Source organism: Melanotaenia boesemani, chromosome 7 (genome assembly GCF_017639745.1).
Source record: "Melanotaenia boesemani isolate fMelBoe1 chromosome 7, fMelBoe1.pri, whole genome shotgun sequence".
NCBI classification, from domain to species: Eukaryota; Metazoa; Chordata; class Actinopteri; order Atheriniformes; family Melanotaeniidae; genus Melanotaenia; species Melanotaenia boesemani.
The window spans coordinates 19,221,353-19,248,868 of NC_055688.1; the positions used below are offsets into that span (position 1 = coordinate 19,221,353).

At 37.4% G+C, this 27,516-nt stretch overlaps 1 protein-coding gene across 7 annotated transcripts in view; it reads left to right on the top strand.

Moving 5' to 3' along the window:
- diaph2 (diaphanous-related formin 2) overlaps positions 1-27,516 on the top strand; it is a 367,693-nt gene that overhangs the window by 237,593 nt on the left and 102,584 nt on the right. For 6 of the 7 annotated variants that reach the window (XM_041989577.1, XM_041989581.1, XM_041989580.1 and 3 more), the window contains one exon: positions 21,251-21,375. In XM_041989577.1, coding sequence (XP_041845511.1) covers positions 21,251-21,375 — 125 coding nt within the window. Of the gene's footprint in view, positions 1-12,327; positions 12,405-21,250; positions 21,376-27,516 lie in introns of those variants that run through there. The other variant, XM_041989583.1, reaches the window with a different exon arrangement.

The following is a 27,516-nucleotide window of genomic DNA, read 5'->3' on the forward strand; positions in this document are numbered from 1 at the left end:
CTGTACCGACAATGTTTAAACAACAGAACTGTGAAACCGATATGGACAGTTTACCAAACATGAAAAAACTTTGAAGTTGTTGTCTAGGAGCGACTCGTGATAGCAGATCTATCAAACTATTCTGATGACAGAGATTATGGTGATAGTAATGATTCTTAAATGAGCAGGAAATTGAGTGTTCTTTGAAGTGATCTCTGCACCCTTCAGATAAGACACCATCAAGACATTACAATCAAAAGTCCAGAGATTTGTAATAGTGACATGTTAAAAAGCATAATCCACCTTAGAATATGCTTCAGTTGTTTGGAATTTATCTTCTGTACTTGTGGGATGTTTTATTAAAATCCTATGTCAGCATGGCATCATTTTATTGTACAACAATTTTTTATTTAACCCAAAATTTTCTACATTGTTTTTCACCATATATGTAACTTATTTCTTAATGTGATTTGTGGTCCAGGCATGACTCATTTACTTTTGTCCTGAAAAACTGTTTTAAAGCTCAAATAAAGCCCAAAAGATTTATAAAAGAGATATTTAAATGTTATCTGATTGAAGTTTCTTTCCTTTCTTTCTTTTATTTCACTAGTTTATTACATCAGTTGAGATTCAACACTTTATTCTTGAAGCAGCAAAAAAAAGCTTATTAATTTTTTAAAAAGTTAGCTCAGTGTTCTGAAATCTGACTGACTATATGCATACTAACAAGTTGCGAATAATTCCCTGATAAATTTACTGCATTTGAAGTCATTTTAATTTAAAGAGATGTGTACTTACAAAAAATAAAGATATGGCAAAAGAATCTTAGAGAACAGTAAATACTCCAAACTATGGGATAATATCTAGTCCTTTTCAAACCTTAAAAAAAAACATTACATCATACTATTTGCTTAGAAAAGTAACAGACTATTTTCTGATTAGGCAGTCATTGTGGTCAAGCGCCTCTGTTTTTCTCTCGTCCATTCCTACACTCTTTGTCTCTATTGACCGGTGTTTGAGAAAACGTGTCTGTGGATGAAATGCTGTCATAAGAATCTTGGCAGCTTTCACTAACCCCCTCGTGTCAGCAAGGGAGGGAATTGATTTTGGATACTAAATTGGGTCATTTTTTTCATGAGCTGTCATCAGTATATAATTTAAAAGCATGGCCTGAATTGGGTATGGCAACGCTGCTCATCAGAGTTTTACTTGGCCCAGAGGAGCTGGCTTCCGTGTATCCCTTTCAGTTAATGCATGCCACTAAGTGTGAAGATTCCACCATCACTCATGATTTATATCCCCATGAGAAGCAAAGATAGAGCAGTACATGGGCATTCACTGCCTGTATTGCAGCGTTTATTTGTCGCTCTTAGGCTTTTTGCAGGATCTGCCAAGACCACGCTCATCTGTATCTGTCATCTTCCAGGTGTTTGTTCCCAGAATGCCACACTTCTTTCTTGTCAGGACATAATGCACTGCTGAATTTTGAAGTTATTTCAGCTTTAATGTTGAGAACTAATCTACAAATCATTACACCTACAGAGGTGTCGAGTTGTTTCTCTCCAGTAAGGTGGAGGAGGGTATTGGTGAGACTGAGGCATTTTGGTAGATCATGTATTTGTCATCCTGGTGTATTTTAGAGTGTAGGATGAAAACAGGTATCTTTGATTATCCACCTTCATGTCAGTAGTGGCCTGTTTTGTGTTGTGTGAGCCATATTGTGTTTGTTTGCCTTTATTATGTAAATCATGCCGGTCTCTTCTAATTTTATCCCCCGGCTTTGTGGAATGATTTTAATTTAGCAGCCAGCCCTCTATTTCCAAAATAAATCCAACAGGTCCTGACTATGACCTTTCTCTTACATGTTGATGATTTGCATTTTCCACCCTCTTTTTTTACAGCTCCGCGATATGGAGTCACACTGTGTGATCCATATTCAAATATTATTTAAATCAGTTGCACCACATTTGCATGTGAAATTGAGGATTTGAAGCCAGGTCACCTGCATACTGATCAGAGGGACAACCTTCATTGGAGGGAGGGTTGATATTGCAAATAAATTGGGTAGGGTATTAATAATTGTCATGAAGGGAATGTTTTATATTGCATACTGCCATGACAGAGTGTTTTTCTCCCATGTAATGAATCTGATATCATTCTCAAGCTCTTTTCTTCTAGCTGAAAGAATGATAATGATCTCTTCAAACAGAAAACCCATCCAGTTTATTTATTTATTTATTTGTTTGTTTGTTTGTTTGTTTATTTATTTATTTATGAATTAAGCTCTTAATTGTGCAGACAGGTGATGTAAAAAAAATAATAATTTTAAATATATAAGTATTTTTAGAAAAGGGTTGAAATTGGCCTCACGTGCATGTTCATGGATTGTCAGCTTCACAGATTATGATTTAAGATGTTTGAACAACCTTTGAAAAAATCGATCAGTTAGCAGCTTCTGGCTTTAAAATTGGTATTTTTGGTTATTTAGTGAGTTTTTTCCCCCATGTATCTTGAAGAATGCAGTCGTTTTAATGTCTTTGCATGTGTTTACAGGCTTATCTCATGTGGCTTTGACTTTGTGGGGGGGGGGGCTCATTATCTGTGGAAGGACCTCACTAAAAAATGTGTAGGTATTTAAGTGATTGTATGTTTGTGGTTGTAGTCATGCTGCAGAATGGTTCAGAGATCAGTCAGATGCCCACCCAGAGGTACTGCTTGAATGACAACAATCCTAACGCCAGAAACGTCTCTTGTTTTTGTTTTTCTTGCTTTCAGCAGTACTGTAGTAGAAAACAGCATCACAATGTGTCATTGGTAACTAAATAATCATCTCGCTGTTCTCTGTCCATGATTTAAATGTAATGCAGTTTGAATAACCAAAATATTTGCATAATGTGCTCCTACAGCAGCCGTTGCTTGGATCATGGCCTGTTCATTCTTTTACTTTTTTCTCAATTTTAAATGTTACTTGGAAATAAATGCTGTTTTGGAAAATCTCTATTGAGCTACAGCATTTTATCTTGAAAACATGCAAGTTAATGAAAGTAGGCTGACTGTAGTGAGTGACATTTATCAAGACTGGGCAGATGAAATGTATTTATTTCTTTTTTTTTTTTTCCTCCTTTATTTTAATGCCTGTATTTATTTCTATGTTAATTTACATTTACATTTTATTATCACCAAAATGATTTTTTCTTGTGTTTATTTCTGGGACCTTTCAGGGCATGTCTTGGGGCAGATCCTCACCTAGTGGTCAAACAACACTGAGCAGATCACAGGCTATAAGTGCAGCCGAGCCAGGCTCGCTGTCCTTGGGCGGGAGATGAGTGGGTAGAAATAGCCACTCAGTGTGGCTGACTTTTAACAGGAGATTGCACAGGATCTTTGGCACGTCAGTCATTTAGCTGAAAATCCCACAATCACTGATGACTGTTTACTGTCTGGTGTGGATGATGTAACTGAGAGGCAACTAACAAAGGAACTGGCTGAAGGTTCTGGTAAAGCTGGTTGTGATGTTCAGAGAACGTTGCGTAGATCGTTGAGATTAAAACTTTTTCGTGTCCGCGCATGTACGTTGAAGGTCACAACTAATCTTCAGAGAACTTTACCCCAAACCACAGTCCCCATCCACCCCCAATGGAAAAACATTTTTTTTATATTTGTTTTACAATTTATTAGGGTCCGAGCCATACAAAGTATGGCAAGGCCCTATTGTTCCTGAAATGTTTATTATTCTCCTTCTCCTCCTCCTCCTCCTCCTAAGCATTTCGACGCCAAATTTGACCCCCTAAACACCCATGAAAAGTTGTGAAAATTGGCACACACGTCAAGCCCGGCGCAAATCGGATATTATAAGGTCCGCATACTATTCAATGCAAAATTGGCTCAACAGCGCCACCTAGAGTCACCAAAAATCACCACATGAATGGGAACCAGGAAGTCTACTTCAACGTAGGAAGACGAAACTCGGCACACACGTGTACCACCCCGTGTTGACCAAAAAACTCAATGTAACACCTGTCGCCATGGCAACGGGGCGCCCGCCATCTTGGCGTGTGCGGCCATTTTTTTGCCATTTTTTCCACTTTACACACATCGTATTTGAACGAACTAGTCTGAGGGGATTCGTGCGACTGACTCCAAACTTGGTGGGAAGCTTCCTGACAAGTTGGGGACCAAACGCTCCTCAAATCTTTCTAATAGCAGAAAGCATGTTACCGTGGCAACAGACGGAAAAACGCCTTCTCGCCATGAAACACGGTTTGCTCATATCTCCACAGAAATACATGGGATCTCCACCAAACTTGACAGTATTCATACGTGTGACACCCCAAGTCCAGCAAAGAAGTCAATCAAACACCTGTTGCCATGGCAACGGGGTGGCCGCCATCTTCGATCTCATTGCCATTTGAACTAACTAGTCTGAGGGGAATGGTCCGACCGACTCCAAACTCGGTGGGGACCTTCCTGACAAGTTGGGGACCAAACGCTCCTCAAATCTTTCTAATAGCAGAAAGCGTGTTACCGTGGCAACCGATGGAAAAAGACCTCGCCATTAAACACGGTTTGCTTATATCTCCATAGAAATACACGGGATCTGCACCAAACTTGACAGTATTCATACTGGTTGCACCCCAAGTCCAGCAAACAAGTCAATTGAACACCTGTTGCCATGGCAACGGGGTGCCCGCCATCTTGGATTTCACTGCCATTTGAAACAACTAGTCTGAGGGGATTTGTGCGACAGACTCCAAACTTGGTGGGAACGTTACTGACAAGTTGGGGAACAAACGCTATTCAAATCTTTCTCATAGGAAACAGCGTGTAACCGTGGCAACCGACGGAAAAATGCCCTCGCCATGAAACACGGTTTGCTTATATCTCCATAGGAATACATGGGATCTGCACCAAACTTGACAGGATTCATATACGTTGGGTCCTTAACGCATTACACCACCTGTTGTCATGGCGACCTCGGGTGGCGGGGTCCAGGCAGCTCGGACCCGATGGATGCCGCTTGCGGCTTTAATTGGCTTTTCAATTTGTTTATTGAGCCATTTTTTTTATATTTCTGTATTTATTTTAGCAGTTTCTGTCCTTCATAATTGTGTTCTTGTCTGTTTTTTTGTACTCCAGCATATGGCCACTTTTGATATCAATTTTATTTATAGTTTTTTATAGTTCTGACAGACTCAACATAATATTGGGCCAGTCAAAACATGCAAAGACATTCAATAGTCAACTACAGTCTGAGTGTCTTGCTATCCCTGTTTTCCTCTTCTTTGCCATGACATGGCATGCCAGCTGAGACCTGCTCTTTACCGAAAGGTCTGTTTTCATTCCACCAACTGAAGCAGCCGTAAGGAGGGACAGAATCGATTGTTGCAGGCCAAATTAAACGTGTGTTGAGCTGCAGGCTGCTAGAAGATAAAGCCTCTGACGCTGTCTGCTGTGTTTATCATCAGGTGGCCTTTTCTGTGTGTGCTATGCTGCGATTTTGATGTGTTAAGTCATAATAGGGGAGCCACCATTCTTTGGAGGGGCTGCCAATAAAATCGCAGACAGAGGGGATTATGTTTCATGTCAGCCTATTATTGTTTCCAGCTTCCCCTTTACACCTTTTTTTCCCACCTAGGGAGCCCTCTGACTCATTTTTTTTCTCCTTTCTATCCTGCTTCGTCTTCATACATTTTTGTTTTACAGATGCAGTTTCTGATCCCACCCTATTAAACCGTTTGCATATCATTGTTGCCCTCTTCTCATCCACTGCCTCCCTGTAGTCATATTGACTTGTTTGGTTTAAATGTTTGCCAGCAATCTTTTCTGTTCGCTCATTGGACCTCATCACTTCTGCACACCCCAGAACACAGTGAGACTAATACCCACTTCTAATGACTGCAGAGGCACATACAGGTGTAGTCAATCTTATGTAAACTTTTTTTTCTGATTGGAAGGATTGATTGTGAGATATGCTAGTTTTATTTCATAATATAAATAACATATATTAGAAATGGTCATTTCAGGAGAAAATACTATTTGTGGAAATTCTTAAAATATACAGAATGCGAATCGATGTCATCATTGCACAGAGCTCAGAGATTGATTTGCCATTTGGGGGAATCAAGTCATATTTTTCATCTTTTATTCTCAATCTCTGAAGAGTATTTCATATTTTTAACTTTTTACCAAGTTGTGATTTCAGTGGCAGCAGCTCTTATGATCAACACACGAAAATAAAATTAACCAGCAGATTTACATTCTACGTTTCCCGTCATGCAGTTGTAAACACATCCCAGTGAACTTCTATAGCAACTTTTTCCAGGTCATTTGGTTTTGGCTCTCCATGGTTTGGATATAAAGAACATTTTGGGCTTTATGTGTGCAGAAGTAAAACTGGCAGCATTTTTGAAGTGTCCCCTAGATGGACGGGATGTTGAGCAAACCGGTTAAGTGGCTCACCTGAGAATTCATATAGAAAGGGTTACTGGTTGCATACGCAACAAATACAAGATTTTAAAATAAATGTTTAGATGAAAACATCAGTTTTCTTTGACAAGATTGGGACTCTTTGGTGAGTCACCATTTTACTAAGGTTAGTGTTTTTACTTTGAATTATCAACATAATACAGCCCAGAGCCATCAATATACTCAGAGTTGCGACATCCGTTGACTTCGCTATAAGATCACGTGGGTCATGGAGCCTCCAAAAGTTCCAAACAAACCTCGCGCTGCTAGACTCTACTATGGAAAGACAGCAGCAATCGGATTACAGAGAGTGAATACTAAATAAAAACATACACGTTTGTCACTGAATGTATTATTATGTTAATGCTGATTTAAGTGATGATCAAGTCATGTTTGACAATAGATTAAATAAGTATAACCAGCACAACAATTTCATACATTTTTGGAGGGAAATATTCATCTCAACCAACAAGCTAGCATTTATTAAAGATCAGACATGATGGTCCTCATTAGCCTCTATATTTCTTACTGCTAACCATCCTTACAATACACTTTTGTAAGATTAAATGATTAGCTTGTTACGGCTTACTTTCATCTAATTATTAAAGCCAGCCATGTGGTAGCATGTAATGTCCCAGCAGAATGTATGAGGGGCAGTTGAGTCATTATTCAGAGTTATCCTCTCACAGACACATGTGAAATTTTAAGTCATTCACTCATTATACTATAACCTCTCATGTATCATACTGCAATCATTCACACATTATAGTAAAATCTCCCATACACTATACTGAATTCTCCTCTTATATACTATACTGAAATGCAGCTCCCTGTCTCATCCTTGACTCAGTGTTTGATAAAGGAATTTCTCAACCCTGTGTTACTGTTTTCATTTGTTAGCGTTTAAGTCAGTGTTGAAACACCTGACTTAACTGAGATAGTAACTGTGTTGTTATAGTGTTATATTAAAATTTGTGGCAGGGACCTGGACATTTTCAACTTGTCACCTTGTTTGCAGAAAGTATAGCAGGTGTTGCTTCTGTTCAATGGCAGAGGGATTGTTATATTTTATTAATGTGGTCAAGAGTTTGTGATGACTAAGTGAAGCAGCTGGCCTCTTCAATACAATACTGGCCTCAGCAGATACTATTAAAGGGGTTAGGTCTAACACGACAGCAACCTGATAACTGACAGTAGCAAGTCTGAATGAGGAGACGCTAACTAGCCACCTAGCATAACTCGGCCATTAAGATATGCAGTGCTGTCAAAGGAAGACCTAGACGGCACTGGACAACATACTCTTCACATGCGTTTGGAGAATTCTCCAGGATACGACTCACAGTGCTGACCAGGTCTTCGTTTTACAGCACTGTATATCCCAATGGCCGAGTTATGCTAGGTGGCTAGTTAGCATGTCCTCATTCAGACTTACTACTGTCGGTTGTCCGGCTGATGTCACGTTTACCCTTAATAGTCTCTGCTGAGGCCAGAATAGTATTGAAGATGCCAGCTGCTTCACTGAGATTACTTCCAGGTGACTGAATAGATATTAATACAGCATAAGTCTTTGCAACACATCTGTCACGAAGTTCTCCAACAGCGTCTTCTTCGCTTTGTTTTGAAAATGCGCTCCTGTTTTCTTCTACTATGTGAGTTCCATTTCAACTGAAATGACTTCCTTTTCAAATGAAATTCGCTCTCACACACACTAGTAGAATTCCTTTCACACATACTAGTGAAATGTGATTTCAGAAATTTCCCCAAAGTGTGTGAACGATTTCAGTATAGTATATAAGAGCATTTCAGTTAGTATATGAGAGGAAATTTCAGTATAGTGTATGGGAGGTTTTACTATAATGTGTGAATGATTTCAGTATGATAAACAAGATGTTTCACCAAAGTGTATGAATGATTTCAGTATAATATATGAGAGGTTTTAGTATAATGTGTGAAAGACTTAAATATCAGGTGTGTCTGTGAGAGGATAATTCTGAATAATGTCTCAAACTGCACCTCATACAACATGTCACATATAAAGACACAAACATCACTGTGTACACAGCCCTGATGTGCCATGGACAAAATTTCTTAAGTATTTGGGTCAACTGTTCACAGCACTCGAAGACACGAGATGTTTACACTCTAGTACATTCCAACCCCTTGACATCAGACAGACATACAAATTCTTGAATGGTGATTATACACCTCTGGGATTAATTACTTGCAGATCTACTCCAAGGAGGTTCTGAATTTGACTTGGTGAATGTGTAGTATGGACATTCCTTTTTTCTCACCTTACCTTAAGGTGCTGAACACCTGCAGTCAAACATATACGCATGTATTTGTTACTGCAACTGAAAGAGTCCATATGTAATGATAACAGTCTGTCCATATTTCCATGTCAAGGAAAAAGCCTTTACAAATTTCTGTGCCACAGATTGAGTCTTCAGCTTAATGCCTCTCTCAAACATCATCCTTCTTACATGGTTTAGGAGCGTAGCCATTTGGGTCAGTTATTACAAACACCGTTGTCTTAAGTTGTTGGCAAAATTTCTCTTGCATTATTGATAAGATTAAGGTCTTTATCGATCCCAGTACAGACAACCTAGGTCTGTTTGAGCAATTTGCTCTTTAAGATGAATAAAAAAAAAAGTGTTGACAGCTCCCTCATGCAATCATTTAAAAGGTGACTGTGCTGCCCTTTGTCTTCTTCTGTCCTGGACATAGATTATTTGAAATTTCACCACACAAAAGCTGTTAAAACAGGTTTATTTGCTGATGAATTACTTTTTCCCTGTATGAAATAAAGAATAATTCATAGACACTACTGTGGATGAATGACCTGTAGTTGCCAGAACTTTATTAAATTAAAAGATCTTGTATGCTTGCATTTTGAGAGGGAGGACTTTCTGAACACAAAGCAGAAATCTCATTAAAAGTATTGCTTTATTTAAGCTTTTATCTACTTCTCAAACCAGACAACATAGAGACAGTAAGTCTAAATGCAGCACAAGGGGAAAAATCATTTTGCATTTGCCTTCAGAAAAGTCTTGGATTATTTTGAAAAAATCATTCCCTGAGGATATGTTAAACAGACTTCTTCCTGGTACTTTAAAATGTTAAAATTTAATTTTGCTGATGGCCCATATTCATGTAGAAGAACCGTACATCCAGGGCAACAGCAGCTTTCGGCAAAGCCTAAAGCTGGTTGTTATTGCAATACGTTGGCTGGGAGCTAAAAAAAATCCCCATAAATAATGGCTAAACAGGAGTGCAGAATGAAGCTGCCTTGGGCTGCGTGGAAACAGCACAAACACCCTATGTACTGTATGCCTTTTACAGTTCTTGGTGCCCATGTTTCTGGAAGTTTAAGCTTAATATTTTTAGTTAATTCTTTCTGAGATTATGAAAAAAAAACTAGTCAAAAGAAAGTAGACCCAAACAAGTATTTGAGAAAGTAATGAATTGGATTAGGGTGGGTTTTGTCAGGGTTTTTTTTTTTTTTCTTTTTCTTGTCGTTCTCCACCGAAGAAAGCAGCACTTATATTTACTGTTATATTATCATTTCTTGTCATTTTGTATCTCTGCAAATGAATGTAAATACTAATTACTTTGTGGGATGGGTTGTTGTCGAAGGTAGTGTTTGCATTGTTATTACTGTGCTTTCCACTAACTGTAGATGTCTCTTGTGCATTGTTAGTTGACAGTTTGCCTTTGGTAGCTCAGAGTGTCTTATTTCAGCTTAAAATTTCCAAGTTGTTGAGCCCAACCAAGGACATGTAGAACAAACACCGTCTGTTAGCCTGGGGAAGTTGCTGAATGTTGTGTCCTCCTCCCTTCACATGGAGTCACTGAGTCCTTTGTCTCACTTGTCAGCAAGGTGGAGTAAATGGGCTGCATCAGTTGAATTTAAGAGATAAAAACATTTCACAATTTGACCATAATTCGCCCAAAATTAACATTTGGATAAGATTTATTACTTTGAAAACATCACCTTATTTTCTGATCCCCAAATTTTTCAGAACCAGTCAAATAGTAACTGCACCCACCCTTTTTTTAGCATCTGGAATTTTACAGGATAAGGAATTCTCAGAAGCACCGACATAAGGTTGTAATGATCCTCTTTGCAAAGCCACCCAGACAAATAAGACGTCATGAAGGCAGCATCAGTATCACGACAATTTAATAATTTTTCATCTACGTTTCACTTCACATGTATATTTCTGAAAATGAGTTTAGCTTCTTTGATAACAGCTTGCATTCATTTTATTTTAATTAACGTGTGTGTGCGTGCATACATTTTTTTTATCACAACTTTCATTGCTGGGGTGTCTCCCAGCGTGTTTTTTGTCCCCTGATTAATGCAAGAACCTCATTGTCTCTTACAGTTCCAGCCAATCGATTTTCTTCATCTAAACTGTTTCTACGTCTCGTGGTCACACCACATACATCACAGTCCTGAATTGCTCCCATTATTATATTCAACTACTCTGTATGTGGGGGATAAAAACAAGAAAATCAGCCAGTTAATTCATCTCCCAGCTCAAAAGTCTCATTACCCCGCTGATGAGTTTAAGGATTGCCTGAGGTAGAAGGGGACTCTGTTAATGGCTTGGCAGTTATGTGTACCAAACCTCATCTCATGTGGAAAACAAAACAAAAAAAAGTATGTCAACACTCCAGCCAATAAATACTAAACACACCCCTGCTTAAATGCTCAACAATTGTACACTTATTTAAACATATGTTTCTAAAGGGATGGGATGTCCTCTTTACATCGCTGCTGCTAAATGAAGATGTATGTGCTTGGTGGAGGAATTGATCTGACCTTTCTTATCACGCAAGGGATATGAATCTCCCCACATCCACTTTATTAGTGTGATATAGGAACATGGGAATTCCTAATTTAGGCAGTTACATGTGGGTCAAAGCACAACTCTGACCACAAATGGAACAGCTATAGGCAAGTATGTCATGATCCATGTTTTTGGTTTTGTTTTTTTTTATGGTCTTGTCATGTTTAGTTCTGTCTTGCTTTCTGCTCTCTGTCATTAATGTACCTGGTTGGATTTGGCTCATTCACTTGACCTGTTTCCTCATATATGTATATATATATATATATATATATATATATATGTGTGTGTGTGTGTGTGATTTTAGCATCTTATTTGTTTATATACGTTTTCATTTCCATTATACACTTTGTCTGATCACCGTGCAAAGCCTTCTCCACCACATCCTAAAGATTTTCAATGGGGCTCAGGTCTTGACTCTGTAGTGGCCAATCCATGTGTGAAAATCATCTCATGCTCTCTTTCACAATTTGACCCCATTATTCCTGTAATTGTCATCTTGAAAAATGCCCGTGCCATCAGTGAAGAAAAAAATCCATTGATGGACAAACCTGGTCATTCAGTATATTCTGGTAGTTAGCTGACATCAACCTATGGGCACATAATGATACTGATCCTAGACCTGACCAACTGCAGCAACCTCAGATTACAACACTGCCCCCACAGGCTTGTACATCAGGCACAAGGCATGGTGGCTGCATCATCTGCCTCTCTGCTTACCCTGATGCTCCCATCACTCTGGAACAGTATAAATCTGGACTCAAACCACATGACCTTCTTCCTTTGATCCAGAGTCCAATTTTTATGCACCCTAGCAAATAGAAGCCTTTTCATCCAGTTAGCCTCACTGACTAGTGTTTTTTTTTTTTTTTTATGGCAACACAGCTGTTCAGTCCCAATCCCTTTACACTGTTCATGTGGAAATGCTCCTACTTTAAGTATCAAACATAGTTCTCAGTTTAAAATGCTCTTGTCGTTAGTTTACATAATGCATCCAGTTATCTACCCATCATCTGCTTTTTTCTTATAGGTAGGGATCAAATAAGTATGCTAGTGGATGAGGCCTACCATCGAACAGATGCTATTTCAGTATGAATGCTCAGCCTAAAGCCATCAAAGGGAGCTAGGCTGCCTTTTCTTCTTCATTTTTTTACATTTTTTTCCTTGGTGTCATTGTAGTTTTCCTTCTAAAGCTAATCAATAATCACAGATGGTGATGGTAGAAATTGGCATGGACAGTACTTTAGGATACTTCTCTTTATAATTATATATTAGAAAATTTTGTTTTTTAATATCAGTCACTCTTTTGTCATTCTTCCCCTCCTTGTTCACTGCAGCAGAAACTCAGTCCCAAGCAGTGCGCCAGCTTTTCTTTTTCTTTTCTTTTTTTACTTACTGTTTTGTCCATAGAGTGAATGTCAACTGCTTGTAATCTTCACTTCCAAAAACAGTGAGCTCATCTGCCAGAAAGTTTGCTTCTGTGTTGTTGTCCATCACTTTTCATGCATTCTATGATGGATATATTTAGTTTAAGTTGATTCAAAATGTTGTAAATGTAAATCGCAGGTGTGTAAGTTAGAAAAAAGGATTCTTACAAATTATCCAGTACTCTCAGTAATATTTTTAAATTGAAAGAGAAATATCTTCATCCAGATAGATAAATGACTAATGCTGAGTAACATCAGTGCAATGCTTTTCTGGACAGACACTGGATATTTTATCAGACTCACAGAGTTTGCACAGAAATATCTCAGCATAAAGTCATCAACAAAAGGAAACGGGGGAGGCAAACACACTGCTCAAGTCATCACTCACCCCCGCACACTTCATGAATAACACAGCGCCACACATGTACACATGGTAGGTTTTAAAGCACCCATTTGTCTGAAATATTCCATCTCAAAATAAGAATTTCAATACATATTTAGCTTTTATTTAAAAAATTTTATATCAAAGGAGACATGCAACTATTTAGGTGTGTGTAGATGATAAAGGAAATTGTAACTATAGTTACAACTATAGTGCTGTGTACTAATAATAGTCCTAATTATTAGCTTCATGTTACTGAAGGAATGAAGTATCCATCTGAACTTCTCTGTCTCTCTCTGTATCAAAAAGGATCTTAACTTAATACGGATAAACTCATATCACTTAAGACTGTTGGTGCGTGTATAGACAGATTTAAAGAGTTCTCTGTGTTTGGCAACAGTATCTCTCACAGAGGGAGCTCTTGCGCTACAAATGGCAACATTAGAGGAAGCCAATTGACAGGATGAGAAAGGAGACTGAGGAAAGAGAACTAACAGTGACTCAGAAACAGGATGTGAGACACTGGTAAAATGAAACAAGATGTTCAGAAATCAATGTGTAACAGAGCAAAACTCTAAAACAATGCAGACTGTTGTGTCCTCCTCCCTTCACATAAAAAAATACCAGGCACCCACTGTACCTCACCTACTCCCAAGTAGCCGACCTTGTTACTGTTGTTAACAATAAATGGGGAAAAACAAACTTCTCCCCCTCTATGATTACTTTTAAATGTTTTTTTTTTTTTGTTTTTGTGTGTGTGTGTGTGTGTGTGTTTTCTCTCGCATTTTCTCTCTAACTGAAACTGCACATGAATACCAAAATACCAAACATTGATGACTAGAAAATTTATTTAAAGTTGATATATCGGCTTGTTTTAAACAACCCCAGTTCCAAAAAGTTAAGAAGCAGCTGGAATTCTGTATCACACAAAAATGGGAAAACATTCCTCTCCTAACACTCCAGCAGCTGGTCTCCTCAATTCCCACATGTTTACAGAGAAGTTCTGAAAGAAGAAGGGAGGCTAGACAATGGTGAACATTTCCCTGTCCTAAGTTTTTTTTTATTTTGTGTTGCTGCCCTAAAATTTAAAATGAGCTAACATTTTCCATGAAATGCTAAAATGACTCAGTTTCAACATCTGATATGTTTGTTGGGTAAAAGATAGGGGTTTATGCGATTTGAAAACTCTTGAATTCATTTTTTATTTACCTTTAACACAGTGTTCCAACTGTTTTGGAAATGTGGTTGTACACGCTGGACAACCAGGAGGCAGTTATATATATTTTTGTTTAACAGTGAGCTGACTGATCATTGGGTTGAGCTCGTGGTTAACTTCAAATCGTTCCATTTGGTGAAGTATGGAATGATAGGAGTGTCATCTGGGAAAGAATAGGAGAATAAATGAGGAGATATATTGACAAATACATAAAACAAATGCAGAATTTTTATATTTTTTTATTTATTTGTTTTCATATAATTTCATTCTTTTATTTTTATTTCTTTTATGTTTCTCTATTCTTTTCCTTATCCTTTCCCAGTGTTTATTTCTTTTTTGTTTTCTCTGTTTATTTCTTTGTGTCCAAGCTGTCAGTCATCTGCTTCTAGTGGTTCATTATCCAGATTTCTTGCCTATAAATTATTTAACTTTGCATTCTTAGTTTAACTGTTTAGCTTAATCTCTTGCGTCTGCACTCTCCACTAATGGGAATTAAGGGGTTAACATCTGGTTTTACTGGTGTAACATCAGGTCTGTAAATGTAACTATAAAAGTGTTGTATTCACAGAAAGTCCAGAATCTCTGACAGCTCAGTAAAATCATTTCTATGACCACCAAACAGTTAAGACAACAAACAATTAAAAGACCAGGTTCACAAAGTCTGAAAGAATATGTAAACAAAAATTATGGCTCCGTGTGTCCACCCGACTGCAAGAACACGGACAAATGACACCTCTACTGAAAGCTCACACCTTAGAGATTCCAAAAGTTTCATCTTGCTATGAACCAGAGGCAAAAGAAGGCCCAATTTATGCTTTGCATTTGTAAAACATAGCCATAACATGTCTTATCTTTGCTGTCTTTCCTCAAAATTTATATCTACCAGTATAAGATTGTATTTAATAAAACAAAAAATGGGAAAACTATGTTTCTCATTGTCTTTTGGAAGCGGTTTCCCATCTAAAAATAACAATTTTCTGCCCAATTTGCATGTTTTTTTAATGAACATCTCTTTGTTTTAATAAACCCGCTCTCTCATGATAACATCAGATGCACCGCTGCTGCAGAAGAGACATGGACTGCAAGCTTTCTGCATGTGGCCAGTGAGCAACAGTTTTGAAGAGAAAGAAAAAAAGAAGAAAAACCCTGTAATCAATTAATGCGTTAACGCAATTTCATATATATATATGTTTATATATATATATATATATATATATATATATATATATATATATATATATATATATATATATATATATAGTTGATAAGTCAACTAAGGCTTTAGGTTTCTTAGATCTGAAAATGTCAAGTAAAGTGTGCACCTTAGAGGTGTCAGATGAAATAGCCCCAGCTATGTGATAAGGTGCAACTTTGAAGCTGTGAATGAGGTTAGCGGCATGAGCCAACCACCGCAGGCTGTTATGACTGCCACCCCTCCTCCCCCATCACTGAGGAGCTTTCTGCTCTGCTACACTAACACAAGTCCTCTCCCCACCTCCAGAATCAGCTTGTGCCTACATGCAGGCTAGTCTAAAATATTTAACATTAAAGCCCGTACTTATCCTTTATCTTTATTTTTAAATTGGTTGTGTTTTTATACATTTATCATTTTAGTCCATATTGATGTCTGTATGGCTGTCCCTATTAGGGTGGAGCATGATCATCTCTATACTGGTTTAGAGCTGTTTTATCTTGTTGAGAACATATACAGTATGTGGGATGGGCTCCAGCTTCCCTGCATCTCTGAATTGGACTAAGTGGTAAAAAAAAAAGAATGAATATAGTATATTTTAGTCAGCAGTTAAATTTACTTTTTTCACTCTTACTGTCTGCTATAGACCTGTTAGTGTCCTTAGTAAAGTATACTACTAAAGTAAAAAAATAATTTCAACACATTGAGGAGTTTCACTCATACACCTCCATCACCTCAATATTAATCACTGCACATTTAGTTGTAATATATAATATTTGCTGTTTGCATGAAACTAGAGATTTTTTATAAGATGAGAGAAAAACACGCCTTTGCAAAGAGAAGTGATCACCTACAAGCCAGTGCATGACAGGCATTCAGGTGGCTGGTTGTCAGTTGGGGGTGTAAAGCACGGTACCCCTGTGACTTACTCTTTTTATTGCAGACGCAGAGACTCACATATAGCACCAGCACATCACCCTGACTGATTTCCTCAGCACTTCCTGGGGAATTGTCATCACCCCAGGTCAATGTCTAAACTTTCCCATGCATCAAAATATATTGTAATTGACTCCATTTGTAATTCCTCCAGAGATCTGGCACTGGGCTGCAGCTCTGATGGCTGCCAAAAGCAATAAAGTCTCACAGACATGACCCCCATTGTAAACAAGCCCTCCTTCTGGAGGGCGAGGTTCAGTTACTAATTTTTTTTTTATTTTTATTTATTTTTTGATGTGTGTTGTCACTGACATAGCCCATATTTCAAGTCAAATGTTTTTAAAAATAAATTCTTATGTCATGTTGTATTCTCCTTATGTTAATGCTGATCTGCTCCCGCTTTTTGCCCCCATTATAAATGTTCCTTCTACTATTTTTTTCTGTTTCTTTTAAGAGATACAAGTTTTGGTTTGAAATAAGATGTGGCAAGGACATGAGAATAAAGGAGTGAAGAGTAGCTATAATAACTTCACAGTAATTTTTAAGAAAGCACTGCTAATGGGCTGTGTATAATACATTCATGTATATCACAAAAAGTTACCTTAATCAGGACAGAAATTTGTCATAGTTTATATTAATTACTTGCAACATAAAGTTGGAATATTTCTCATTAATTGTTTTGGGTTGTTAAGGTATTTAAATTTTTTTCTTCTTCTTCTTCTTTTTTAAAAGAATAGTCTCGTAGAGATTTGCAGATTAACAATTATATATTTTACCCTTATGGTTTCACTCCTTTGGGGGAGGAACAGTCATCACTCTATTCAAACAAACAAATCCTTCGTAGTGATAATACTTCTGGTACATGGAGGGTTTACCGTAAATGCAAATGAAAGGAGGAAATAGAGCAAAGGCAAAAAGGATTTACCCTTTTTATGTTTATGCAATTACTTCAACATTCATGGTGAATTACAGTTTTGATTGTTTGTGCAAAGTGTCTGTTTTCCAGCATAATGCATTAATTGTAATTTTTCATATATTTGTGTAATCATATATAATTCAACATGACAGATGATTTGAATTATTAAAAAAAATGGATAAATAGCTCAAACTAGTTACTTGTTTATTTTCCCTTAAAAACATGGGGCAATAAAGGGACAGGCTTTTGTAAAACGGTTTCTTCCAACTCCTCTGTTTATGTTGTGTGTTAAATATCCTCTTTTGCCACATTATCCTGCTTTTTGCTCTAAACTTCACATGATCCAAGATAATTACAAAGTATAATGTGATTACTGTCACAGTAACAATATCACTTTCACTGCTGCAACTTGAGATGCTTTGATTTCTGATGAAAAGGAAACATAATGAATTGTGTTCATCCTCTTGTCTTTCCCCACTTCTTTACAGTAGTTTGCCTCCCACTTTATCTATTATTCACTTTCAGGTGGCATCAATAGTAAGAGGAAAAAAGTCAAAGACTTATATTTATTGAAAAAAAACTGCAGTTTGTCATTGGGAAAAAAAAGTTGGGGTATATTATGAATTATTTCTAATAACTTACACATTCAGTGGAATCACAAAGAGTTTAATAGTGAATGCAGTCACTCTCCAGTCCAGTGGCCTTGGACCAGTTTTTTATTGTTCGTTAACATTTTAATTAACATTATAAATAAATCACTGTGAAACAATATCCTTAATATCAGCAAGACAAGCCGTATGAAGTGAGGATACTTTACTGTCTGTGTTAGTTTATCACAAACGAACAAGCATACACTTATTTGGGAAAGGTGATAAATACACCTCTGAATGACCTTCTCTTTTGGTTTTATGTAGCATTTGTCTTTGTTTTCTTGAGGTGTAAAGATTATTTAAAACTGGATCTTTTATGCTACATTGGCAGCAACATTCAAAATAAATCTCAATTTTCTTTATAACCTTAGGCGACAAAGCAAGAACACTGCTTGAATGAAGGGTATTATTTGTCTATAAATCAAAATGAAAATGCCCCTTCTATAAATGACTGAATACAAAGTTGACATCTTCACATTATAGTGGTTGATTTGGTATTGGGAGCTATACAGTATTTATTTTTTATTTTTTTTTATTTTTCTCCTCTGGCAGTTTACTTGAAGGAAACAGGGCAAAGCTGAATGAAATTTGTTTAGCCTTTTTTTTCTTCTTCTTCTTTAGGAATGAGGAATGTGGCAGCATGTCAGTATTACTTAACTCCTACCAATGAATATGTTCAGTCAAAGTTCTTCCTTTCAAATAGTTTTTTCAACTCCCCATCACCCCCTTTCTTCCCCATTCATCTCACAACCTTTTACATTTACATGTACAGGTCGTCCTCACTGCCATTATTAGAATATACAGCCCCTCCCCCATCATCTCTTTCTCCTCTGATCCACTTGGAAAGTGTTCAGAAGACACTCATGTTGCCACTTTCTGTCCCCTGAAAGTTGCAGTGTTATTTTTGTGTTAATTTTGCTAATGATATCCCAGAAGAGTAGCTGCTTAATTCTGTATATACTGGATTATGAGAACAAAGATGCACAGTAGCACATTTCTAAAAGGCAATAACGGGCCAATATATACCAGTACATAAAAAAAAATATATATAAAAAAATGCATTTGTTCATTGTATACAGTTCAGCTGCTATATCTGTGTCAGTGTGTCTCAACAGTGAGCAGTTCCCTTGTAAACAATGGGCTGCTCTGAAGTCCCATGGCTTCACTCTGATCCTGTTAACAGCTCCCTTGAAACACCATTGCAGTTTGCTTGAGCCACTATTTCTTGGCTACTGTAGTTACTATAATCAGTGTTTCAGCCAAACCATTACCCAGTACTATCACTCAGGCCTCAAGCTACTATAATACAACTATCAGAAGCCACAGTGCCAGAGAAAGACCTCCCTGTGGCTCTGTGTGAATGTAATTGTCTCTCTCTTGCATCATGGGCCCACCTCTCCCACTGTTCACTTTCCTTTTTCACCATTTTTGAAGCTAATATAAGTGACGTGAGCATGTGGATCTCCAAGGCTCTATCAGTGAAGAAAGAGGCTATGTGATACTGAGGTATTTTTTTCTCCCTGTATTATTCCCAGCATTCAGCTCTATGGGAATTGGGGAAGAAGGATTGTCAATCTCCCAGTTTGTCCGGATGCAGCCAGTTAGCTGGAAAGCCCAATAATTGCAGAGACTCACTCAGCACTCACACTGTATTGCTTCTAGACATACAGTAGCTGCTTTGTGTACTTGTAGGTGTGTTAGGGGGTTGTGTATTTGTGTTTAAGTGCATGTGATTCACAATATTGCTGTCATTTCTCATTGCTGGAAAATGAGACTGAGACCAAACCCAAGCTGTGGTACTGATTTAAACGAAGACAGAGTAGAACCTCATGTAGCCAAGGCTATATCCCATGACAGCTTGTCTATTATCCCACCCCCTCTGCTCTTCACTTACAGTGCATGAACTAACTTTGCAGATGGTGTTGGTTAGCTATTTTTAAGTGGTTGGTTGGGAATGGTTCAGAATCAGTCAGTGCCTGAAGGAAATTATACTGAGTAGATGCAAATTAAAATGAGCTGTTTTTTTTACGTGTTGTACAAATTACAGTATGTGAAAATTGCCTAAAATTGAGACTTATGTGTAATTAATGTTAATTTGTTTGATTTAGCTTAATTTATAAACACCAATTCAATTCAACTTTATTTATAAAGCACTTTAAAACAACCACAGTGGACCAAAGTGTTGTACAGAAGAACAAAATTTATCAAAACAATAAAATCAAGTAAATAAGTTAAAAATATAAAAACAGAAGCAAAATGTCAACAAATCAAGAGTGTGCAAAAAGCCACCACCAGTATGAACCAAAGCAAGATCTGCTTGTTTATTATTATTATTATTATTATTATTATTATTATTTTCTTCCTCTAGCTTTAAAAGCAATTTAATTGGAGCCAACATTTGATTGGAATCAGTGTAAAGGCATCAGTCTTTTTATTATTTACCTACTTGAACCATCTGCCCAAATTTTGTTAGCCACTAATGGTCTCCAGGCAACGTCATGTTGGATTTGAATGTAGGTGCTCTGAAAAGAGTTCATGAAATGGGTATACAGCTGTTAGAGCACTTTTTAAACATAAAAACTAAAACAAATTTAAAGACTTTAAGTCCACTGTTTTATACTTAAAGCAGCTATTGTTGCTGAGACTTGACATTTCACTTGTTTATTTTAGGTTTCTTTAATATGGGAAATGATTTTGTGTGTGTGTGTGTGTGTGTGTGTGTGTGTGTGAGTGTGTGTGTGTGTGTGTGTGTGTGTGTGTGTGTGTGGGTGGGTGTGGGTGTGTGTATGCATGCATCAATAAAACAATACCCTTCACAGTGACCTAAACATGATACTGCATCCATGCTCCTGTCCCATCTGATCCCATAAGACACTCCTCACTGTTTGAAGTTTCTACTTGAAAGGCCTGATCCGAATATTGTAGATTTCACTGCAACTCTGTAAACAGTGATTACAGACTGGTTAATGAGCCACAGCAGACACACACACACACATGCAAGCTATACGCATGCATGCTTACTTTCTAGGCCACACACATGGAGTTTGCAAAAGTCATTATGTTACAACATACAGTCTGACTCCATCACAGCTGTTTTTTTTATTTTTATTTTTTTTATTGTAATGTAAAGTTTTTAAGGAGTTGTGTTGACTTAATAATTACTCATCTATAATCCCACTAAGTTTTGATAGTAATCAGTGTATTGTGTTTCCTTTTTTTGTCTTTGGTTTGCAGTGCCTGCTGAGATCCTGAAGGGCAGTTTAACCACCATGGAGCGTCACATTCAGAGGCTTGAGAGTGACATTGAAAACTTCCCCAAAACAGATGACCAACAAGATAAGTTTGTGGAAAAAATGTCGATATCCTTTTTATTCTGGTCTTTCCACAACATGAGCTGGTTTACACTTAATTTGCGCTGCTACAACATACGCACTGAAGCATATTAGGAAATTCCTTGTGCTGTTTTGTCGACAGCACTGGCAAAAGTGTGTGCTGTTTGTGCTGTGCCTGGCAGTGGTAAGCAGTTTAAGTCACTTGGTGTGATAGGTGGAACCCTGGGGACCGTAGGGAATGGATCTGGCTGCCTTGCTGTGAAATGTTGATCAGATCTTCCTCTTCACTACTCCATGTGTCCCAAGAGCGAAATCATGCCCGTGGCTATTTTTACTGCACTCTGGCTCTGCTGCCTGTCCCCTGGGGGACTCTAATAGGGGCTCTAGCCCCTCACACCATCTTATCGCCTATCCCTGATTTCATCTCCTGACCGGCCACACAAGCCTTTCCACACAAGCATCTTTTCTCATGGCACTTCTCCTGTTTTGATAACAGAGTGTTTCACTTAAACCCAAGCATCTCTGCTCCCAAATTGAATTAGCCATGTCCCTGAACTTTCTTGAATGTCCTCTCCAACAGGAAAGGTCCTAACTGTAAACATTTGAGAGCTATGATCAAAATCAACTCAACACTTTATATATATATATATATATATATATATATATATATATATATATATATATAAATTAGTGGTGTTCCCATATGTTGGATCCTCACTCATAAGGTAGCATTGAACCTAATCTCTAACAAACTAATTTTGCTCATCAGGTGGTGAAAGAGTGATGACTTCCAAACATGAAAAATGTGTTCCTAATTAAAGAAGTGTATTCATGTTTGTTCATTATAATAGAAAAAGAGGTTAACATCTCTTGGTGGTGGTGAGGGAAATCTGCTCTGCCTCCCAATGTCAGTATTGATTCCTTGACTTTCTTCAAGGGCTCAATGCTTGAGTGAGAGGAAATGTAGACGTGTAGATATACTGCAGTATGGCTCTTCTTCACTGTCTGAAGTTCTTCCCCAGAGGTTAGCAGAGAGAAGTTGGCTGGCCATGACCTGAAACACCTCCCTTACCTCTTTCTCCTCTTCTTCCTGTCTCACCTGTTCCACTGTCATGTTTTGAAAAGGCTTAGAGGGAATAAACCACATGTATTTTTGCTCTTGTTTTATACATTAAGCATCATTAAAGTTATACTGCAGCTCATGTGGAACAGCAGGTTGTCCAATATGGGGGGAAATGACTGTTTTGATAATCAAATGATCTTTTTATTATTGTTTTGAGTGACTAATGGATGGTGAAATATAAAGAAAAAAAACAAACTTGCCTTACACAATACCCACATATGTATTTGTAGTCACTGAACAAAGCAGTGGACAGTAGAGAAGCCATGTAATGAGTATAAAAGGGAATTTTAATGAATGAATAGTAGATTTGATCAGATTCTAGTCGAGTGTCTGCTGACAAGGAGTAAAAGATTAATGGTTTGGACCATGACGATTGTTATGATTTCAAAACTCTCTTTCATTCTGCACCCATGCCTCTTAGATATAATTTCAGATCAATAACTTGGACTAAATCTTCCATCTTCTGCAATATTGTGTCTAAATGACTGGAGTAGCACATGATTACTCGTTAAAACAAAAGTATCACAAGGAAAGATCTATCACAATTTTTTTTCTTGGTTTTTGTAATGTACACATAACCAAACTTATACCTCTCAAAGCATTAGCTTTTAAATAACTTTGTGGGGACTTGGCCATGTCAGATTATCACAAAGCAGACATAAGCCAAGAGGAACTCACTGCTGTTTCTGTGTCAGCTTTTGCATTATTCTCTGCTGTGATTTTAGCTTATGTGTCTTCATATGTCTTTGCTACAATTTTTTAAGTATTTCCTTCAGAGGTAAAATAGACTGAATCGTATCTTTTAGCCTTTCTGCCCCCACCTTTGAAGACAATGCCGCAGTATGTGTTGTGGATGACAAAGCTCCAACTGACAGAAGATGTTGCCAGTTGTTAATATAATTGATTTTTCAGCCCAAGTGCAACTGTTATCTTTCAGATATGCTGAAGTCTCCTTCAGACAGGCTCTGAACCTCAGCAAGTATCTTGTTTTGCATTGCAGCTCTGCAACCAGTGGTGTGTGATGAAGTGTTGGATTAAGTGAATGAGGGATACTTGATAAAGCAGGTGTTGTACAACTGAGCAAAGGTTAAAAGGCACAACAAAAGGGTGAACATTTACATTTTTACTTCTCTCACTTATCTCCCTAGAGATTATAAGCTGTATTTTATCTCACATGTATAAAAAAATGGTTAGACTAATAAGGTGTCAGAGAAAATGTACAACTGAAGTGTTTTTATTTCCTCTCTTTGATGTTCATAATATGGTACATGATAAAAGAGCACTGGCATCAAGCAATTACATTATCCTCAATGCATGCATATTACAAATGTATGTGCATAGATATGTTTTTTTTTTTAGCTCATTCTTCTGAAATTTCTTACGCAGGACAATTTTTTATACCACTTGAACCCTCCTAAGACATCAGATGTTAGCCTTTTTGTGCAAGCAAGCATGACAGTAATATCAAAGTATATACACATGGAGCAAACAGAGATTTAAAGAAAGAAAGCAGAGAGTGGTTGATTTGTTGACGTTTTTAGTACCAGCGTTTGCAGTGAGCTTCAGTGTTGTGCTGCTAAGTGTTGGAACAATGACAGTGTGAAATACAGAACAGTATATTTCAGGTTGACAGTTCCATTGCAGCACATAAGATAGAAGAGTTAAGGCAAAGATACCTTCTTAAACTTTATCCTGGGATTTAAAAAAAAAAAAAAGAAAGAAAAAATGATGTTGGCTCCTTGAAGCGTGACAGATGGAAGAACAACAACTAAAAGTCATGCATTTGATGCTTGAGCAACCCTGAAAAAGTTAAGTGAAGCTGCATTGTCTTGACTGTTGGCTTCTGTGATGAATGAGTCAGTCTGTATTTGTGTGTGAGTGTGTGTTAGGGAGAGACATGTAGAAAGAATAATGTTCACTGCTTGTAGGTTAAGTGTGTATCACTGCTTAGTCTTAGTTTTTTAAGTGTCGGTCACTATAAGGTGTTTTTAAATACATTTTGTATCCCAAAGGTACCTAATAAGACTTAAAGCTTCAACAAAAGATGGTGCAGTTTGCTTGTTTGTTTTACCAGCCATGGTTAGCATTCCTAATTTGCTTAAGCTTCAAAAGTTTTATATTGTCCCATTAAAAATGTCAGATAGAAGGTTATCAAATTAGGAAATTAACCCAAAAAAGTGAGAAAGAAAGACTTGGTCGAAGCACTTCATTTGGCTTTATTGATACATTTTTCTTTTTCCATTACTGTAATGTATGCAAATTACTGAACGGGGTGTTTGTTCAGCAGTTTAGTGATCTCTATCTGTCAGAAGTAATGGGAGCCCACAAAGGCTGTACAGTTGAGGCACAAGCCCCCAGAGAGCCTTATTTCACCAGAGAGGGTATTGCTATCACGTGCACAATTTCTCACACATGCACACACACCGAAATGTGGGTTTTCTGCTGGATATGATGGAATAGAGAAGAGTGGGACTCTGCATACTAGAATATTGATGCAGTGAGGTGGCTTGATAAGGACGATGAGAGACCGGGCTGAACTTTGATGAATGCTTGGACATGTTCAATACATCTCCCTGTGCTGCACTTAATGACTTAACCGAGGGTTCTGATATTCAGCTTAACCTTTTATTTCCCATCATGCCAGAGTCAAAACATTTCATCCACTGCCATCTTCACACATTGGGCTTCAAGGAGCTTTCTCTTCAGACAGTTTTAGATATGTTTCAGGGGTTTTATTGTTTGTACGTTCATGAATGCATGAGGGTCAGTTGGGGTAATGCAAATACCATCATCAGAGGGTTGCAAGAGAACACTCTGATGATGGTATTCTTGCAACCAGCAATTTGTTGTGACTGCACTGACTTGCCTGCTAGCAAGGTTTGCTTTATGACTGTGTGACACACCTCTTGTTGTTGATGGGAACCTGCTGGAACACAGTCCCCACATGCAGGGAACACACAAATCTGTGTTAACATCTTAAACCCAATATAAACATGCCTTAATATTGTACGGGTTGTCGCAATTTAACTTTAGAAGAATATAGTATGACTTAGAAAATTATAGACTAACTCCTCAGAAAAAAATGGACTAATAGTAACATGTCCATCTGCAGAGAATGTGCCTTAACCAAAAGAAAAAGAAAAAAAAAGCTTCCTAGCACCTTTTTTAATGTTTAGTTTTCTAGTTTATTTTAACATTTTTTAAGACTTCTGAACATTATTTTTATTTACAGTTTTTTTTTGTTTGTTTGTTTGTTTTTTTCCTTTCTTGCCATTTCATCTCAGGTAATATGCTTTTTGTCCATGTGCATGTCTATTTTTGTGCTGGGCATTGCTTGTCAGTTTCTTCAACCCTGTATCCTTGTAGCTGGGGAATTCTTCAACAAGGCTGAGTGAATGAAGCCGGCTGGCTTGAAGCTACTGCTCATATCCAAGTTTTCGTTTGAATAGTCATACTCTGCTCAGAAGTTTAGTCAAGGACTGGGTTAACATTGCCGTACTGATGAGTTGTGATGAGTCTTTCTACGATCCTAATCACATTTCTGCCTTGTAAAAACCATTTTCCTTTTTTGTTTCTATTAGTCTTTTCCCTCCCTTCCTTTGCAGTGAATACATAGTTTAACTACCCCAAGGTACCTGTAGTAATATTGAAGTACAAGTATAAATGACAAGTACAGTCTGTTAAGAAAAATCACATTGAACTTCAAATATTAACAGCAATGTGTTATAAACGTACATATTTAAATGTTTTTTTTTTCCATTTGATTGTTACAATATTATTTATAAATCATGTTTATTTTTTTAAGATGGAGTAATAGGGACAATGATGGCATTCGTGAACGTACAAAGAATGAAACCCCTGAAACATATCTGAAACTGTCCAAAGAGGAAATCAAATACGTTCTAAATAACTCACGACATTTAAAATTTTACCCTGATTATATATTTATTTTTGTACAACATCAGCATTCAGACATGTTAGGAACCACAGATTTTTTATTCTTTTATTGTACAACCCCAACCAGACATTATGTTTAATTTAAAAACAGAAAAACAATAATTAGCAAATCTCACTAACCCATACTTCATTCCTGTTAAAACATAAACAGTCCATCCAGTGTTGCAACTGGGACATTTTACTATTTATATATAAAATATTAGCTGGAAAAACAACTGGAGTAGCATTTGAAAACTAATTAGGTTAAATGGCAACAGGTCAATAACATAACTGAGTATAAATGAAGCATTTCAGAGGTAAAGAAGGGCAGATGTTCATCAATTTGTGACAAACGGCATCTTAAAATTGTAACATAGAACTGTTGACCTTCACCAAACTTTGGGTGATGAGAATAAAACCCTGAACTGTGCTGGATGCAAATTTTCTATCGGGTTACAATATGGCTCTAGTGTGCCCCCTGTAACATTTTAGTCAAGTAGGCCCATCCACTACATAGAATGGAAGCATAAAGCAGCTATTAAATAGAATTATTCAAGTACAGTGTCAGGTTATAAAAAATAGTGCATTTTGATCATTCAGATAATCTAATATTCTTATTTTACTTGTATTTTCTTTTCAGAAGCTTTTCCAATGAGAAACCAGCTGAAAAGTACAGAAACCTCCTGTGTGAATAGGCTGCCTTGAGTCGTTGGATTTTAGTCCACAGTCTTCACAGTGTCAGTTTCAGAAACCAGCTTAGTCCGCCCACTCAAGGTCAGACCAGGCACACTTTTCCACAGCCCTAGGGCGAGTCTGTAATACCACCTCTGTGGCTTTAAAATCGACAAAGACATTTACACAGGTACCACCTTTTTGTTGTTCTAGAGTCTTCACCCTGATTTAGCTCACTCTTCAAAGGAAGAGGCTCAGTACATTGTGTTTATGGATGGCCCTTGTCAAACAGTCAGAGTTGTAGACTCTACTAGCTTCAGGATAGGTTTGTTTACAGGTGCAGCAATCTTTTGTGTCTGCACCAGATACGTAAGGTCAAATAAAAGACTGTTAGTGAAACAGTTGCTCTATTTAACAGACTGTTCAGTTTAAACAGA